General features: G+C 59.2%; 1 protein-coding gene across 2 annotated transcripts; it reads left to right on the plus strand.

The window, feature by feature from the left end:
* Window positions 1-2596: 2596 nt before the first annotated feature.
* Window positions 2597-17487, plus strand: MFNG (MFNG O-fucosylpeptide 3-beta-N-acetylglucosaminyltransferase). 2 transcript variants are annotated; one of them, XR_015253321.1, is made up of 9 exons: window positions 2597-3085; window positions 8238-8286; window positions 8606-8708; window positions 9131-9284; window positions 11503-11588; window positions 13329-13494; window positions 14581-14666; window positions 16525-16806; window positions 17154-17487. XR_015253321.1 is itself a non-coding variant. In XM_025926969.2 (8 exons), exons 1-8 carry the CDS (start codon window positions 2831-2833, stop codon window positions 16589-16591), a joined length of 966 nt encoding a protein of 321 aa, XP_025782754.1. In that variant the 5' UTR covers window positions 2597-2830; the 3' UTR covers window positions 16592-17487. The 2 variants fall into 2 exon arrangements, 1 of the variants encoding a protein (XP_025782754.1); XM_025926969.2 differs by having other exon boundaries at window positions 16525-17487.
* Window positions 17488-18826: the final 1339 nt, after the last annotated feature.

An 18826-nucleotide genomic window follows, 5' to 3' on the forward strand; every position in this document is an offset into this window, starting at 1 on the left:
TATGGACATAGGAATCTGGGTGACGTTGCAGGACCTCGGTAAGGCAGCTGCCTTTGCCTGGTCTCATGTTAGGTGTCCTTCCACTGGGGTGGAGGAGCCCACTAACCCCTTAATCCTCACCGGGTCTTATTTTTGTCCCCACCTTATAAATGATGAAATTAAAGTTCAGAGAGGTGAAGCAACTTGACCGAAGTCACATGGCTAGTAAATAGCCCCGTCAGGATTTGAACCTTGGTCTGTGTGGCCCAAAGCCTGGGATCATCCCCCGGAGATGCTGTTCTGGGAAGATGGGCCGCGAAAGGGGCTTGGCATGGGGCCAGCCCACAGGAGGGTGATTCCCAAGGGTTGATTTTCTTTTCCTCTCCCTCAACAGCCACGGTGCAGGGGTGGGTCACAGCAGGCCCAGGCTAATTCACCAACCATCTGGTACTTTCTTGTGTTTGACGAATATTTCTTGAGCTCCTACTATGTGCCAGGCACTATTCTAGGCAGTGAGGATTCAGTGAAGAAAAAAGAACTCCCTGTATACACTCAGCAGAAAGACAGACAATAGAGAAGTAGAATATACAGGGTGTTGGGAGATGAAAAGTGCTGTGGAGAGAACATAGCAAAACAGGATAGGTCTGGGGGGCTATGAACGAGGGGAGAGAAAATATTGCAATTAAAAAATTTTTTTTTAACATTCATTTTTTTTTTTTTTTTGAGAGAGAGCGTGAGCAGGGGAGGGGCAGAGAGAGAGGCAGACACAGATTCCGAAGCAGGCTCCAGGCTCTGAGCCGTCAGCACAGAGCCCGACACGGGGCTTGAACCCATGAACTGTGAAACCATGACCTAAGCCTAAGGTGGACACTTAACTGACTGAGCCACCCAGGTGCCCCAAACATTGCAATATTTTTTTTTAGTTTTTTTTTTTAAACATTTATTTATTTTTGAGACAGAGAGAGACAGAGCATGAACGGGGGAAGGTCAGAGAGAGAGGGAGACACAGAATCGGAAGCAGGCTCCAGGCTCCGAGCCATCAGCCCAGAGCCCGACGCGGGGCTCGAACTCCCGGACCGGGAGATCGTGACCTGAGCTGAAGTCGGACGCTTAGCCGACTGAGCCACCCAGGCACCCCATTGCAATATTTTTTAGTGTTTATTTATTTTTGAGAGAGAAAGAACATGACTAGGAGGGGGCAGAGAGAAAGGGAGACACAAAATCCGAAGCAGGCTCCAGGCTCTGAGCTGTCAGCCCAGAGCCTGATGTGGGGCTTGAACTCACAAGCCGTGAGATCATGACCCAAGCTGAAGTTGGACGCTTAACCGACTGAGCCACCCAGATGCCCCCTCAAACATTGCAATTTTTAAAAAAATGTTTATTATTTTGAGAGAGAAAACACATATGTGTGCAAACAGAGGAGGGGTAGAGAGAGAAAGAGGGAGAGAGAATCCCAAGCAGGCTCCACACTCTCAGCACAGAGCCTGACACAGGGCTAGAACTCACGAACCGTGAGATCATGAGGTCATGATCTGAAATCAAGGGACGCTTAAGTGACTGAGCCACTCAGGTGCCCTGACATCGCAGTTTTTAAAAAGTGGCCTGGGAATGCCTCATAGAGAACATGACATTTGTGTCAAGAAATGAAGGAGGTGAGGGAGCGAGACATGCAGACCTCTAGGGAAAGGTCCAGGCAGGAACAGCACGTGCAAAGGTCCTGAGGTAGGTGTGCATCTGGACTGGCCAGAAGCCCAGTGGGTCTGGAGCGGAGGGAACAAGGGGAGAGTAGTAGGAGGTGGGGTTGGGGCCTGCAGGTTGCTGTATGTATGATCTTTGGCTTGTGTTCTGAGGGAGATGGGGACTCCGTCAGAGGAAGGATGAGACGTGAGTGGCCTTGTGTCCAGCATGATGGAAGCGGTGGCTGGAGAAGGCCCTCTGTCCACAGCGGGCCGGGAGAAGGGCGGCAATACAGACTGCTGAGTGAGATGGGGTGCGGTGGGCTACAGCAGGAGAGATACGCTTCGAGGCCTCCTGTGGCCCAGACGAGGCCCAGAGACCTGGGTTCCACTGGCTCTGTGGCTGTGCCGCTAGATCCTTCCATGCCTTTTGTGCTCAGCGATCAACTGGGAATAACTATCCTAGCGCCGGCGTGAGGAGCAAAGGAACTGAGCCACCTACGGTAGGTGCCCCAGAGACAGGGAGGGGGGCAGCAGGGAAGGCTTTGTGGCGGAGGGGACCCTTCCTTGAGCTGAGCCTTGACGTCCAAACGGCATGAAGCTTGGCCAGAGGAACCTGGGTGACAACGGGGAGGATGGGGGAGAGCACGCAGGAGGAGGTGCATACAGCGAGAGGACTCGCCGGGAGGCTGGCGAGCGGGAGCCCCGAAAATAACGGGTGTTGAAGGGGCTCAGCCGACAGTCTCCGGGGAGTGGGGAGGCTGGGACGGCCCCTCCCTTCCACGGGGCGTGGAGGGTTTGTTGTCGCCCCCACCCCCGCTAGAGCAGCTGGCCGGGGCCGGGGGCTGTCCCTTCCGCGGTGCCTGTGTCGTTTCCAGCCGCCTCGGGGGCTCCCCAGGGCGGGCCCCGCCCCTCGGGCTGAGCTGGAGGCAGGGGCGGGGCCTGGCCCGAGCGCCGGGGCGGGAGCGCGGCGGGAGCAGGTGGAGTGGCCGCGGCGGCGCGGCGCTGCCATGGCTCCGCGTCCCGGCCCAGAGCACCAGCCCCCACCTCGGCCCTCCTCGCCTGCCCCTGGGGCCCACCAGACTTTGGCCTTTGCCGGCGCCCCAGCCTAACCAGCCTCCCCTCGCTGTCCGGTTTGGGATTTGGGGGCTGAGCCGTCTGGGGTCCCGGGGCCAATGCAGTGCCGCCTCCTCCGGGGCCTGGCGGGAGCCTTCCTCACCCTTCTGTGCACGGGGCTCCTCTCCCTGCGGTACCACTCGAGCCTGTCCCCCGACGGCGCGCGGGAGGCTCCCGCGCTGGGCCCGCCAAGCCCTCTGTCCCCTGAGCTGCAGTTGCGCGATGTCTTCATCACGGTCAAGACGACCCGAGCCTTCCACCACTCGCGCCTGGAGCTGCTGCTGGACACGTGGGTCTCCAGGACCAGGGAACAGGTGACAAGTGGGCAACTGTAGGCCCCCAGAGTGGCCCCTGACCTGAGGGACTCGTGGAAGCCTTTCCATTGGGCTGGGGTCCCTGGCAGCCTCCAGGGAGAAGCTGCCTGCCCACCTGCCCTGTCTGGACTCCACTCCCGGCTCCTCCTTCCTCCCAGGATCAAGGGCTCCTGCGGCCCCTGCCTGTGCCCCTCACTGGCTCTGGAACCAGGTGGTCCTCATGCCCACTCCTCAGTCCCTCCTGGGGCGGGGGCGGGGGGGTGTCCCTCTGTTCCCTGGCTGTTCTCCAACAGGCTTTCCTCCTGCCCACCTTGGCCCAGACCCGCGATGGGGACAATGCGGGGGTGGGGGTGGGGGTGGGGTGTTGGGCGGCTGGGGTAGAGGCCTCTGAGAGTCCTGACTTCTGACATGTGCCCAGGCCAGGCTGCACCCAGTCCAGGCCCCGGGTGCTGTCCTACCACCCTGGCTGGGAGAGTGGAGGACAGGGGCTGAGCTGCCGAGGACACGGGAAGGTCTAGGTGGGGCCTGTTTGGGAGGGAGAGGGGCGGGGGGCATCCTTTCAGAATTGCTGATGATCCCTGTCCCCTTGCCTCTGCTGCCCAGGGTGTGTCCAGGGCAGCGGGCCCTCATCTCCTGTGCTCCTTTCCTGTGGGGCAGTTTCTGAGGGAGGGAGGGAGGGAGGGAGGGAGGGAGGTGTGCTGTGGGGGTGGTGGTTGAGGCTGCTGTGGGGGAGAGATCAGAGTGGGGGCCAGCTGTGGGATCGTGTGTGTGTGTGTGTGTGTGTGTGTGTGTGTGTGTGTGTGACGGGGGCATGTGGCTTATGTCTTTCCGGGCACAAGCTGAGTCCCTTCTGGCTCTTGCCCTCCCCAGACCCGGTGCCCTCCCCAAGCAAGGTCAGTGATTTGGGGTTGTTGGGGAACCATCTCTGGGAGAGGTGGAGGGGCACGTTTACACACACACACACACACACACACACACACACACACACACACACTGTCCCTACAGCTCAGTGGGAGGAAGTGACTGAGCCTTGGGAGGGGGTTGGGGGCTCCCGGGACACTGAAGAGCCGGGAAGGTGATGTCTGCAAGAGCCCAGGGCCTTCTGGGGAGAGGGCACCCCCACCCCTGACTTCCTGGCCGTGATGTCCTGGCACCCTATTTAAACCTTTCTCCACTGGGACCCCAGCACCCAGGTTCTTCCCTGGGGCGCCCCCACACACAGCTTCTCCTCTTGGGGAGAGTCTGGTTCCTCCTGCGGAAGCCGCTGAGCCTGGCCCTCCCCGCAGACCTTCCTGTTTATGGTGCTGTGTCTGTGTGTACCCGGGAGCGTGCCTCACGTGGTCTGAGGCCCTTTCCTGCCTTGTCTTGATCGCCATGGTGGTGCCCTTGCCCCGGATGAGGAAACTGAGGCCAGAGGGAGGAAGTGCTTGTCCGCAGCACCCTGAAGGCCTGGGGGCGCAGAGCCCTGGTCCCACCTCCCGGTTGGGACCCTTCCTTCTCTGTTGAGACCCGGGATCTCAGGGCTGCCTGGTCACTGGGCCCCAGGAGAGGGTCCTTGGGTGCCCAGCCTGGGTGGCTGGCCCTGGCAGGACCAGGTCTGCAAAGAGAGGAAACAGCTGCCCACTCCCTGCCTCGAGCTCAGTCCCAGATGCCAACTAGGCAGCCAGAGGGAGTACCTGCCGGGTAGCTCGGCAGCCAAGGGGCCGCACATGCCTCACTCCGTTTAACCCTCACAACAGCCCCCGAGGGGCAGGCACTGAGGGTCCTGTTTTATAGGCCAGGAAACTGAGCACAGTTAAACAGAGGTAGGAGATGAGTTCACTCAGTTGCACACTCTCACCTTCTGCCCCCAGCACGAGGGGCAGAGGCTAGAAACCTCGTCCTTTGAGGCAGAGTTGAGAAAAGGCAGGATGCTCAAATTGAGGAAGAGGAAGGGAGACCGGGGGACACCCTGCCATCCCGCTGCCTCTGGGTCCTCTTTGTCTCCACCCTTTGAGCCCTTTGGCTTACCCGTCTCTGTGATCTTGGCCAAGGCTCTCTCCCTCTCAGGCCTCAGTTTCCCCGTCTGCACAGGAACAGGAGGGTCTCGGAGCCTCTCTCAGCTCTGCCAGCAGGAGCAGGCCTGAGCTGGTTAACTCTCCAGGGCTGGGCGCCCGCCCCAGCTGGTTAAGGGCGGCCGGGTGGCAGGTGGGCCTTTGTGGCAGCTCGCGTGCGGCCTTTGTCCCGGGGAGAGGGGGTGGGCTGGGGGAGGCCCTTTTTTGTGATCCATGGGGAGCCTTTCCCTTCCCCACAGTCCCCTCGAGGGCGGTGGGTAGGGGTGGGGGGAGCGCTGTGGGCCCCACATCTCCCCTCCCCTGCAGCAGATGGCCCCCAGCCGCCCCCTCCCCTGACCCCAGCAGGCTGACTGTCCTTTTGTTTTCCTGTGAGGTTTTAACCATTGTCAGAGTCTCCTCCTTAAACAAATTAAATGCAACCCTTGGCCCAGAGGAAACTCTGCCCACTGCTCTGTGCCAATCTCCGGGTTCCCAGGGACGGGAACACGGGCCTCATGCGCCCCGCCCAGCCCCCCGGCCCTGCTGCGGGACCCTCTCCTTCCCCCTCCCCCCACCGATTCCGGCTTATTCATCCATCGGCAAACATCCCTGACCCATTTGGCCCACGCTCCCAACTCGAGAGGGTTCCACTATCTGGTGGAAAGTTTGCCAAGGAGCAGGGCAAGAAAAGCCTGATTTATTTTACTGGCTCTCTGGGGGCAGTGTGGAAAACAGGCTCCCGGTGGGGGCAGGACCGAGCAGGGAGACCAGGGGAAAGGTGACTGCAGCCAAGCAGGCAGGAGTGGGCTGGGCCGCTGGGTGGCCGTGGAGGCCGGTGAGGAGAGGTCGCATCCTGGGTAATTTGTAGGTTGGGTGAGCAGAATTTGCTGACACGACTGGATGTGGGGTGTGAAGGAAAGAGAGGAGGCATGGTGACCCCAAGGTGCTGGGTCCCAGCCAGATGGGGAGGGCCCAGAGGAACACAGGTGGGCGGGGGGGGGGGGCGGTTCCGGCACTGAGTGTGAGGCACCTGCTAGCCTCCCCCCCCACCCCCCGGAGAGGTCTTGGATGAGGTGGGATTTCATGGTTTCTTGATGGCGTTTAAAGCCAAGAGGCTCGATAGCATCCCCGAGGCAGCGGATGGGATAGAGAAGGGGACCGACACTTTCTGCGAGGATATCCAGGGACCTGCAGTGTCAGCTAAATCTGAAAAGGTGGGGGGCAGACCCGAGGGAGAGGGGCTCAGAAGGTGGATGCCACCCAGGCCTCCCGGAGGTGAGCCAGTGCCGGGACAGGGGGGCGTAAATCAGACCAGGCCCGTGCCCTTCAGCGTGTCACTGTCTGGAGGGAGAGACCAAAGGGTAGATTTCCATAACCGAGGGGCTGCTGTTACCATAAAGAGGGACAGGAGGCTGAGGGGCACATGGGAGGGGGGTCGGGCAAGAAGAGGGCACAGAATATGCAAAGGCTCAGAAGGGTGTGCGTGTATGTGGCACATTTGGGGAACTGAAAGGCCTTTGAATTTAAGAGAAGAGGTGGGGCAGGAAGTGATGAGATAGGCTGCATTAGGCACAGGGACTGGGTGGCCCCTCATGGCCGCACTTAGGACGCTGGCCTTTGTCCCAGGGGCAGTAGGGAGCCACAGAAGGTACCAGGTAGGGTGGTGGGTAGGGGGTATTATCTGGTTTTGGTCCTGACAGGAAAAGAGATCTGAAGGTCTTGCAATAATCCATTGAAAGATAATAGTGGCTCAGAGCAAGGGCCATGGGTCTTGGGGAGATAGGACTGGTTCCCTCCTGCCCCTTCCTGTGCCCAACCCCTGGCTTCTGGCCTCCTGTGCCTCAGTTCCCCCCTGAGATAAGAAGCTGAGCCTGACTTCACTGCCAACTCTTTCTCGTTCTTTCTCACGCTATTTCACTTTGCCCTCACAGCTACCACTAGTCCCCATTTTCCGGCTGGGTAAACTGAGGCTCAGAGCAGGCGCTGATCTGATCTGAAGGGCTGGTTCCTGGAAAGCAGGGAGGTGTTTGTGGCTGAGCGGGGAGGGGCGTTGCGGTCAGAGGCCCTAAGTCTGGAGGGAGGGCAGGGCTAGCGTGGCCAGAGTGACAGATGGGGGAGTCGAGGCCCTTTAAACGGGTGAGATGCTTTCTCCTTGGTCCTCACTTGGAAAGAGTTCAAAGTTGTCAGGACCCTGGGCAGGGCCACCTAAGCGTCAGAGGAGGCCCTCGCTGTGCTGGGCAGGTGAGGGGACCTGCTGGAGCAGGGAGAGGCGCTCGTGCTCTGCTCGGTGTGGAATGGGGGTCAGACCAGTCCCCGGCCGCCGGTCTCTGTCTTGCCATCAGCTGCCCGTGGAGGGTTTGTCTCTGCAGCTCATTCGGTTTGTGTTCAGTTTCTTTGGGGGTTGAGCGGCTTCTACCTGCCTGGGAGGTGGGGAGGAGAGGTCCAAGGCCTGTGGGCTCGAATCCCAGCTCAGCAGTCGCCAACTGTCCGACCTTAGTCTGTCACTTAGCCTCAGTTTCGCCATCTGCGAGGGAGACAGATCACGACACCTGTCTTGAGGTTAAGTGAGGTCCTCAGGGACCAGGAGCGTGCAAGCTGCTGGTGGGGCGCCTCTCCAGTCTGGGAGAGAGCTGGACTGGATCACGATGTAAAATTTCCGAGCTGCACAAGGGCCCTGTGCCCGCCCAGAGAGCTTCCGTGGCCCTGAAAGCCGCGACTGTCTCCCCAAGCAGTGCGGTGTCCCCGTGCGTGGGTCTGTCTCCTGTCAAAGCGTCTAGGGTTGTGTACGTGTGGTTAGGGAGGGGCCACGTGGGACTGCAGTGTGTGCATGTGTGTGAGATAGAAGACGGTGCGACTCCGGTAGGGTCCCCGTGGGTGCTGGTGTGCACCATGAAGTCGTGTGGCTTTGACAGCTGGGTTGTGTGTGTTGGGGGGGGGGGGGGGCGTAGCCGAGAAAGTCATGTTGTCTTAAAGGCGCGTGTGACGGTGGGAGGGGGTGTGTCTGTCACTGATGGAGGACAGAGGTGTGGACAGGTGTTTTAGCAGGGGCTTGGCTGTGAGCGACCCCCGGGGCCTGCCCTTGGCTGACTCTAGTCCTGACTCCCCTTTCTCCTTCTTAGACCTTTGTCTTCACCGACAGCCCAGATGAAGGCCTCCAGGAGAGACTGGGTAATTCTGGGTGGGGTGGGGGCCCCTCAGCTGTTACCAGGGAAAGGTGGGGTGGCTGTCCCCTGGCCCGGGGCCCTCAGGAAACAGGGCTGCCCACCCTTGGCATGTGGGGATCCCCCTTTGCCCAGGATGAGGGGCAGGCTTCTTTGCTGGAGACAGGTATGGGTTTGGGGAGGGTCAGCTCTCCCGGGCCTCAGTTTCCCCGTGTGTAGAATGAGAATGCTCCAGGCTGTCTGAGGTCTTGCTCTGTATTCTCACAGTGTGCGGGGCTGTGGGAAGGACCTGGGCAGGGTCCTCTGACTCGTCCCCACTTCTCCAGGGTCCCACCTCGTGGTCACCAACTGCTCCGCTGAGCACAGCCACCCCGCCCTGTCCTGCAAGATGGCTGCTGAGTTCGACACCTTCTTGGCCAGCGGGCTGAGGTGAGTGTGCCTGGGTCTCTGGGGACAGCTGTGGCCTGTGCCTCAGGCTGGTTCCTGAATAGGGTTTTGTGTCAAGAAAGTGAAGTTTGGCTGGGTCTTGTGAATCTCATCACGTAGGGCCTCCTGGGGTCTGTCTCTGGGCAGACTGTCTGGGTTCAAGTCATGCCATTTACCAGCTGTGGGATCTTGGGCAAGTGTCTTAACCTTGCTGAGTCTTGGTCCCCACGCGTTAAGTGGGCACACTGTTCTCGGGAGCTCACACGAGATGCTGTCTGGCTCAGACCGTGTGCCTTAAATGTCAGCTACTCTCCCTGATTTTGTTGACTTATTATGGGGGGGGGGGGCTCAAGGGGAGCCTGGTTGGCCAGCAGCCCTTGGGAACCCTCCTCCAAGCTTAGCATCCCCCCCTTGGATCCCCACAGGTGGTTCTGCCACGTGGATGACGACAACTATGTGAACCCAAGGGCACTGCTGAAGCTGCTAAAAACCTTCCCACAGACCCGCGACGTCTACCTAGGCCGGCCCAGCCTGAACCGGCCTATCCGCGCTTCGGAGCCCAGGCCGCACAACCGCACGGTGGGTCCCTCCCTTCCTCCTTGTGCAGCGGAGGCCACGGGTGTGGGCTGTGGCCAGGCCGGGGGGGCGGGGGGATGGGGCAGGCAGGGGCAGGGCTCGGAGCCCCTGGTATCGTCATGTAGTTGTATATCAGCCGTTCAAGTGCCCAGCGCTGCTGGGCCAGCTGGCCGATTGCGCTGCCCGCAGCCCCTGAGCCCCTCCCCTGCGCACCCCTCCTGTCTACAGACTAAAGAGGTGACACCTGGCCCAACAGGGTCCCCAGCTTCAGCTCCAGACCTAGATGGGCACTAACGAGGACTGTCAGATTTAGGGAAAAAACCAAGCCCCGAACCAGGATGAAAGTTGCATTCGACTTTCAGATAAATAGGGAGGCATTTTTTTAGTAGAAGTGCGTAGCATGGTTCTCTCCGGGTCCCCAGGCCCCGCCAGGCCCCTAGGGGGCTCCCTTGGCCCCAGGGAAAAGGCTAGTGAGGGGGTCCCCCTCCCTGGAGGCAGCGTATGGAGCAGGAGCCCCAGGCTGTAGGGCTCTCTGCCTCCCCGGCTCACCATCTGCTTCATCAGGGAAACCAAGAGCAGGAAACACAAAACCTTAATTATCAGCGGCTAATGGGGCCTCTGAGCCCTAATTAAATCCTCCCGGGCCCTGGGTGTGTGTGTGTGTGTGTGTGTGTGTGAGAGTCGGCTCCAGGTGAGCCGAGGGGTGCCCCAGGAGGCCCCCGCACCACCACACGCTTGGATGGAGGGGTTGAGAACCCTGCTCTGGAGCCCGACTCCCTGGGTTCACGGGCCACCTGTGCCGCCTCCTGGTTTCGTGACCTTCGCTGAAGTCATCCCGCCTTTCTGTGCCTCAGTTTCCTCACCGGTGAAATGGGCGATCAGCGTCCCCACCTGACGGGGCGGTTGTGAGCAAGATAAGAAACAATTTAGCGAGGTCACCTATCCAAGTGCTTGGGATGGGACCTGACACGTGATGACACTAGTAAGTGTTGGCGATCGGTACCCAAGCCAGCTCGGCCTTCCTCTCTGAGCCTCATGCTTCCTGAGCAGGTTCAGTACTGCTGGGCCCACCCAGGCCCCGACTCCAGGACGTGCACGAATATTCTTCTTGCACAGACTCCTAGGCGGGATTCCCTAGACTCCTCCCCAAAGTGTCCTAGCCTGTTCGGATTCTGGGGTACCGTCTGGGTTGTGGGGGGGGAGGGCAGCAGAATCGGGCAAGAGCTCCGGCTTGGGCTCAGTCCCAGCTCTGGGACCTCGGTTCTCTGCACCTCACTTCTCTGTACCTCGTCAGCTCATCTGCAGCACAGGACCCCATATATCCGTGCGCAGGGTTAAGGCACGTATACTTTACTTTAATTGTTGTTGTTACTTTAATTATCTGGGAGCAGAAGCCCTGAGCCCACAGTTCACTAAACAAGCATCAATTGGACACCTACTGTATGCCAGGTCCTTAAGAACCTGTTTACCCTGCTTTATCTAAGAGAGCGGCATTTCCAGAAGTAGCTCATGGAGGTGGTCAGGAGGAGGACACAGGGCCAGGAGAACCCTTGGGTTTCACAACCGGGGCAGATGCACTCACAGGTGACAAATCTGCGATCCAGAGGGGAGCAGTGACTTTCTCAAGGTTACACGGCTGTGCGGTGGAGGAGGCCGAGGCCCCAGACGCAGGCTTCCTGACTTCCTGCCCAGGGTTCTCACTGCTGCATCAGGAGGGATAACCCCCACCCAATGCCGCATGCATCAATTAAGCACCAACTGTGTACCCGGGAGAGGGTAACCTCAGGGAACTTGTTAGTCACGAGCGGGTGTAGCCGAGAGGGTATGGTGTTTGCCGAAAGCCTTAGAGAAGCTCAGGAGTTCTGGCTTCACAAATCCCCACGGAGGAGGGGGGGCAGAGAGTGGTTTACACCCCAAAGGTACACTCATGATTCCTGAGATGGCGATGTCAAGGGGTTTGCTGGCCTCGGGGGCTCGCGGGCCCGTCTGTCCTTCTCTCTTTCCTCCATGGGAGGCCCCCTTCTCTCCTCGTGCAGAAAAGCTTTCTCCCTCCCAGGAGCTGTAAGTGGCGAGGCCAGTGCCCCTGGCCGGTGATCGTGGTGTCGGGACTATCGCTCCCAAGCCTGGAGCCATGCTGGTTGGGGGTGAGGGGTGGTCTGGCCGTTGCCCCCACCCCCCAGGCTCACCCTGAACCTTGGCCCTCCCCTACCTCTCCCCGCAGAGGCTGGTACAGTTCTGGTTTGCCACTGGGGGCGCTGGCTTTTGCATCAACCGCAAACTGGCTTTGAAGATGGCCCCGTGGGCCAGGTAAGCAAAGCCCCAAGGTGGGGTGGGGGGGGAGGGGGCAGGGGGAGGGGAGGGCCTGGTGCGGGCGGCCTTCGCAGCAGGAAGGGCTCGGGAGTGAGCCCCTGAGGAACTGTCTGGCATTCATGCTGTGTCACAGAGTTACACAGTTAGTGGTGAGCAAGCCACCTGCCTTCCTGCCCTCAGGGATACACTGCCTAGGGCACTGTGCCACTCACAGGCGAGTTGTGTCATCTCTGGGAGCCTCCGTGCCCCCCCTCTGTTAAAACCTAATAATATAATAGCTAAGGGCTGTTGTGGGGGCTAAATGGGGAAATGTTTGGGTCGGCACCTGGTCTGAGCCAGGCAAATATTAAGTCCCACGTGCAGCCCTGTTCTTCCGGGTAAACGTCACAGGGGAGGTGAAGGCCAAGTTTAGGGGCATTCAGAGGAAGGAAGATGTAGGGCCTTCTGCCTGGAGATGGGAGGAGGGCTTCCTGGAAGAGGTGGTGTTTGGACTGGGATAGCCCTAGGGGCCCCCAGAGTGGGGTGGGAGTACTGGTTTTCTGGAAAGCAAGCGGCAAAGGCCTGGCCTCTCGAGGTCTGCTTGGAGAGGCTGCTGAGAGAGGCTCTGAGCCAGGCCTGTGCTTCCCCAAGAGTAATCACAGCCCCTGGGAGGAAGGTGTGTTAGCCTCCTTTCCACAGCTGAGGAGACTGAGGCTGTGAGAGGCCGAATAAGTGACTAGTCCAAGGTCACTCAGCTGCTGGCTCTGGCTCCAAGGTCTGCACAACCCTGGCCTGCTCTGATCTGGATGGGCGGGGTCAGAGCGGTCCTCCAAGTGCGGGGGGGGGGGTGGTGGGGGGAACTCAGGTCCCGGTTAGAGGTGGTAATGCTGTCCTCGGGCATGCCGACGGCAGATATGTACTCGTGACCAGGGGACATCCCTGTGCCTGGTGCCCCCATCTGGGCTTCTGCCCACCTTTACGGGGTATTTGTGTGAATTGGGAAAGGTAACCCCTCCGGGCAGGTGCAACCCTCGGGCACGGGCTGGGATGGGGAGGGAAGGCGGGCCTTCTGCACCCACTGGGCCCCCTGTGCAGTGGGGCAGGCTGGCCCCCGGGGGAGCTCGTGGGGTATGCAGTCAGGTGGTGCCCTTAACCTGGGACACTGCTCCTCCCCTCCTCGACATCTGGCTGACTCCAGAACACCCTGTGCGACTCCGTTTAAAGACTGCCACTGTCAGGGTGACATAAAAAGCAGAGCAAAAGACTGCCACCTCCTCTGGGAAGCCCACCTTACCCTCCCGGTGTCTCCCAGGCCTCATGCTTCCCTCTTAGTGCCAGTCTTAGTCTGAAACGACCTGTCCCTCCGTCTCCCTTCAGAAGAGGGCAGCAAGCATTTCTTTCTCATCTCTGTATCCGCAGCCCTAGCATGGCACCTGGCACCAGCTAGATCCTTAAGCTCAACAAAGAATGAATGAATGAGTGAATGCATATAAAGAAAAGAAGGGATACATTTAGAAGGGGGCTGCTTCTTACCACTCTTCCTCTTAATCTACACAATGGCCCAGTGAGGGCAGGGCCGTTATCACGCCCATCTCACAGAAGAGGACACTGAGGCTCCCCAGGTTGGTGGCTTGCCCGAGGTCACCCAGTGCACAGGAGGCAGCTGGCCCTGGTGGAGGGAGGGCCTTCTGGGAGGCAGGGAGAGCTCTAGGTGCCGAGGGCCTGGGCCGGTGGCCACAGCACGGCTCTGTCTCTCAGCGGCTCCCGCTTCGTGGAAACAGCCGCGCTCATCCGGTTGCCCGACGACTGCACCGTGGGCTACATTGTCGAGTGCAAGCTGGGTGGCCACCTGCAGCCCAGCCCCCTCTTCCACTCCCACCTGGAGACCCTGCAGCTGCTGGGGGCCGCCCAGCTCCCAGAGCAGGTGAGCTGGCCTCGGGGCAGTGGGGGAAGGGTGCGGGTGGGGCTGTCCCCTACTGATGGGGAAACCGAGGCCCACGGTGGCAAAGGACCCTCAGAAGGGCACACAGCGACTCAGCCCTGCCCACCTCCAACCCTCAAGGCAGGCTCGCCCCTCATGCTGGCGGGGTGGCAGCCCCAGGGTTCCACCGCACCCACCAGAGGAGAGCTCCCCCTTCCGCCCAGTCCCGGGGCTGGTGCTCGTCGGTTGGAAGGCCTGCTTGGGTCACACCTGTCTCCTACCAGGGCCAAGACTTAGTGTTGATTCTGCCGGCAGGGTTGGTCCCAATGGGACTGCAGGGCCTGAAGCCAGGAAGAGGGGGACAGATTTGGGACAACCGAAACCAGGTACCCTAACGGTTGGGATTTCCAGAATCCTCACTGTGCCAGGCACCAGGCCGGTGGCTTTATCTGCTGTACTCTCTGGTTCCTTACAACGTTCACGTGAGGAATGTTCACTGACATTCCCATTCTGTAGGTAGGGAAACTGAGGCCAGAGAGCTGAACTAACCATGGCACGGGGCATGAAGGGGATTTGAGCCCTGCCTGGATGGCCCCTAAGCCTACAGTCTTTAACCGCTGCGCTCTGCTGTCCCTCGACAAGGGGCATCATCTCATGTCCTCACTGCGAGTAGAGTGACCTGAAGCTCCTGGAGGAGAGGGAGGGCCATGGCCCCGCCGTGAGTCTCAGGAAACCTCTGTCCAGGCATGGAATTTGCTGGAACTCACTTCCCTTTTCGCGACTCAGTTTCCTAGTCTGTAGGCAAGGGACTCATTCCAGCGTCACAGGTAGGGTGGACTGTTGGGCACCCAAATGGAATCCGGGCATGGCCGTGCCCTACAAGCTTGAAGAGCCTTGTGGAGTGGGGTGGGCTCCTCAGCGAAGCTGTCAGGGCTAAGGGTGGGGTTTCAGGTACAGAGGCAGGCTCTGCGTGCCCCTCATGATGTCTTATGTGCCTTCCCTGCTTCTGCGCAAACACTGCCCCCTTGTGGGGTCCCCTGAGGGACACCTGGCCAACCTGAACTTCCTGGCTCGCTTTTCTCTGCCCAGGTCACCCTCAGCTATGGCGTCTTTGAGGGGAAGCTCAATGTCATTAAGCTAGAAGGCCCCTTCTCCCCTGAGGAGGACCCTTCCAGGTGAGTCCGGGGGCCCAAAGTGTAGGATTGGATGACAGGGAGCTGAATCCAGGCGTCCAAAGATGGGAGAGCCCGAAGGGAAGGAGGGCCCTGGCGGCTGAGAGCAGAGAACCGGGAGCCGAGGGAATGCATTTCAGTCCCTGCTCTGCCCCAGGATTGCTGTGTGACCTTGGGCAAATACCTTGCTTTCTCTGGGCCTCGGTCTCCCCATTTGTAACACAGGGAGGCAGCGTGTTGTGGATCTGAAGGGCTCTCCCCGTCCTGATCCTCTGGGATTCTTCAGGAGCCCCTGGAAGACTGAAATGTCTTCGCTGAGCAGAGGAGATGCTCTAATGGAAGAACTTCAGGCCCCGATGGGAAATTTTTATTTGAGCTTTTGTAGGCTCTGTGTTTCCTTGATACTCTTCCGTGGTTCTCTTCAGTGGGTAGATGGTTGGAAAGAAGGCTAAAATGCCCCCGAGGCACCTTCCGGTTCTGCTCTCAAACAGGCCACAGGAACATTAGGCCTGTGAGAACACAGCCTGTGACTCGATGTGCTGGGAGGGCGGGCCTGCTCAAGGAAGCCGGTGTGGCTGACACGCAGAAGAAAGGGGAGAGAGTTGCCCAATGTGGTTGGTTGGAGATGGGGCAGAGGACTCCCCAAGGCCTTGTAGGCTCGGTCTGGACTTTGGCTTGACCTGAAATGGAACCCCTGGGGGAACCAGGCTGCCTGGCTCTGAACTCGTGCAGAGCGGTCTGCGTGGAGCAGAGGGCTCACAACCGTTCAAGGGCCCTGGGCCCAGGGCTGCATCGAACAAGTTGGCCATTACAAAGAGGCAGAGTTTGGCTCAACATAGGGAAAAAATTCAGATTTCTAAGATGAAGGGAGCAGCTGCCTTCTAATGGGGGTGGGCTCCTCATCAGTGAGGGTGTACGTGCTGTGGCTATATCTCTCTAAGCCTGAAGATTCTAGAATCCAAAGGTTCCTGCCTAAAAGAGCTGGAGCTGACTGCGGGCTCAGGTACATGTGATCGGATAGTCTAGCCTCGGCTGGGGTCTCCTCATGGCATCTCTGGCCCTTGAAGTCTCTCTAAACGGTTGGTTTTCAGTAGGGGCTGCCGCCCCAGGGACATCTGGCAATGTCTGGAGACATTACAAAAAACATTTTTTTAATGTTTATTTATTTTTGAGAGAGAGAGAGCAAGCATGAGCAGGGGAGGGGCAGAGAGAGAGAGGGAGACACGGAATCCGAAGCAGGCTCCAGGCTCTGAGCTGTCAGCATGGAGCCTGATGAGGGGCGTGAACTCACGAGTCTTGAGAGCATGACCTGAGCTGTAGTCGGACGCTTAACCGTCTGAGCCACCCAGGCGCCCCAAGGAGACATTAAAAAAAATTGTTTTCAATGTTTATTTATTTTTGAGAGAGACAGAGAGAGAGAGAGAACGGGGGAGGGGCAGAGAGAGAGAGGGAGACACGGAATCCGAAGTAGGTTCCAGGCTCTGAGCTGTCAATGCAGAGCCTGATGTGGGGCTCAAACCCACAGACCGCGAGATCATGACCTGAGCCGAAGTCGGACGCTCAACCGACCGAGACACCCAGGCGCCCCTCCAAGGAGACAGTTTTGATTGTTATGAGTCAGGGGGATTCTACTGGCTTCTAGCGGGTAGAGCCCAGGGGTGCTGCAAAACATCCTACCATGCATAGACCACCCCACAACAAAGAATTATCTGGCCCTAAATTTTAATAGTGCCGTGGTGGAGAAGTTCCTCTCCAAACCATCTCTGAGACATGTACCCCCCCCCCCCCCCCCGCCCAGGAGCCCGTGGACTGAGCCTGGGGGTCAGGGTGACCATCTTGCCCATTTCTGGTCTCTCCACAGGTTTCGTTCCCTCCACTGTCTCCTCTACCCAGATACTCCTTGGTGCCCACAGCTGGTGGCCAGATGAACCCTGAACTGCTGGGCAAAGATTGGGCTGAGGCCTCTGGTTATCCTTCGCCTCCCCAGGCAGCCCTGGGGACCTGTGGCAAGTGCCCTTTGGTGGACAGTCCCTGGCATGGCCTCTGAGCGGTGGGCCAGCCCAGGGTTGGATGGTGGCTGGCAGTGAAGGCATGCTAGGCCCCCGGGAAGTGGATTGGACAGCCCGGGGAACAGGTGCACCAGGTGAGGGCCAGAGAGGCCCCAGGGACTGGGCTTCTGTGGGTCTTGAGTGGCTGGATTGAATAAGCATGGGGGAGGTGGGGGGCCCTTGAGCCGGGCTGGGGCTCAGGGGTCCTAACCCTCTAGAGAATTACCTGGGCCCCTGGTGGGGTCTGGCCTTCCACCCCCAGCTCTGGTCTCTGTCGTTCCCCCTGGGGCCAAGCACTGGGCCGGCCTACTCCCGGCTCCCTCGGCTGGAGTCCCAGCCACGGAGGGGACCCAGGTGGAATAGTGGCAGAATCCAGGGTCTGTGGCAGATACGGGTGTTGCCGACCAGTCTCCAGCTCCTTGCTCCCACCCCTTGCTAACAGATCCCATTTTGTCTGGAGAATCAGCCTGCCCAGACTCAGATCCTGGTTCATGAGGGACCCCCGCCGGTCGTGATGATCTTTTTGGTCATTTTCCCAGCCTCCCTTGCTCAGTCTATTAGTATGAACTAAACGAAGCCAATAGGGAGGCTTCTGGAGAGGCTTCTGGGGAAGACCAGGCCCGTATCCCCTCTTCCTGCTGTGAATGTGGGTGCGATGTCTAGATCCGGAGTGGCTGCCTTGTTATCACGAAGGAAAGGCCATGACAATCATGCACGCTTGTCCCTTTTGGCATCTGGCTCTGTAAGAAAATTAAACCCTTATTTGTTTAAACCTCTCTTGGTCTAGTTTCCTGTTAGATGTGCAGCCACTCTGTTCCTGGCTGGGGCGGGGTCTTTGCTCTGCCTGTCACAGTGGGGATGGTGGTGTTGGTTTGGGCCCTGAGCTACATGTCTCTGCTCTGCCTTTGCCGGCTGTGTGACCTTGAGGAGCCCACTTGGTCTCTCTGGCCTGTTTGCCCATTTTATAGATAAGAAAAGGAATACCTTCTTCGTGGATTGATACCTGCGTGAAATGCACAGAGCCGGGCGCAGGGAAGAAAGGGCTCAGTGAACAGTGAACGGTGACCGTTACTAGTGTGTGCTTGGGTCACGGTCAGCCGGGGCGTGTGAGGGTGTGCATGGGTGTGCGAGGGTGTGTGTGCGGCACGTCCCCTCTCTACACAGGTCTGCGCAGAAGGACACGTGTGTGCCATGAGGTGCTGGTGTGCGGGGGGCTGCCCCTTCTCTCTGCCCTCAGAGCCTGGGTTGGGGGTAGCCAGAGAATTGGGAGAGGCCGAGAGGAGACTCAGCTGAGGGAGTCAGCCTCTGGTGTCAGATAAAGGGACAGTTTGACAGCCACGGTAGGAGATAAATCAATGCGAGGACCCTTAGGATTGCAGGTCCCAAAGAGGTTGCATGAATGAACGAAAGTGATCATGGTGAAATTTCAGGAATGCCAGCGCAAAGGTTGGGGAGGCTTAAGGATGCGAGGCCTCTTCTCCCCACGCATCCTTCCCGGTGATATCGGGCCACCATGGGGCTCTGGGCTGGGGGCAGGCGGGAAGACAGAGGAGAGATCCTGAGGCATGGAGGGGCCTTGAGCCAGACAGCCAGGGCTGGGGGCTCCTTGGAGCACACCCTCCAGCCCTTGAAGAACCTTGTCCCTGATGCCACTCCGTCTGGGGTCTTGGGAACCACTGAACGCCAGTTCAGTGCCTCAGCCCTGGTTTCCGCAGAGGAGCTTGAGGCCCAGAGAGGGACTGCCGTGTGCTTGTGGTCACACAGCAGGTCAAGTGCAGAGTCGGGCTGCTTGGGCCCTTCCAAGGCCTCCTTTCTTTCTGGGCTAACCCAATGCTGGGTTTGTGGGACGTGAACCGAGTAGGGGTGGGCCTGGCCCTGCAGCCCTGGTGGGGGATGGAGGGATGTGCTCCACAGCTGTTGTCCCCTCCACCCTGTATGTGGAAGGCTGCCGGCCGGCCTGCTTTTAGAAGCAGCAGCAGATTTGCGGGTTGTTCCCAGATCCTGGGGGTCGGTGGAGGGAACAGGGCTCGGGCCATCTGCTGCCTCCATTGTCCCAGAATAGCTGTGCTAGGGAGGGGGAGCAGAGTCAGCAAGGATCAGAATTGGGATGGAGGA

Source organism: Puma concolor, chromosome B4 (assembly GCF_028749965.1).
Source record: "Puma concolor isolate L17-30 chromosome B4, mPumCon1.1.hap2, whole genome shotgun sequence".
Lineage (NCBI taxonomy): Eukaryota > Metazoa > Chordata > Mammalia > Carnivora > Felidae > Puma > Puma concolor.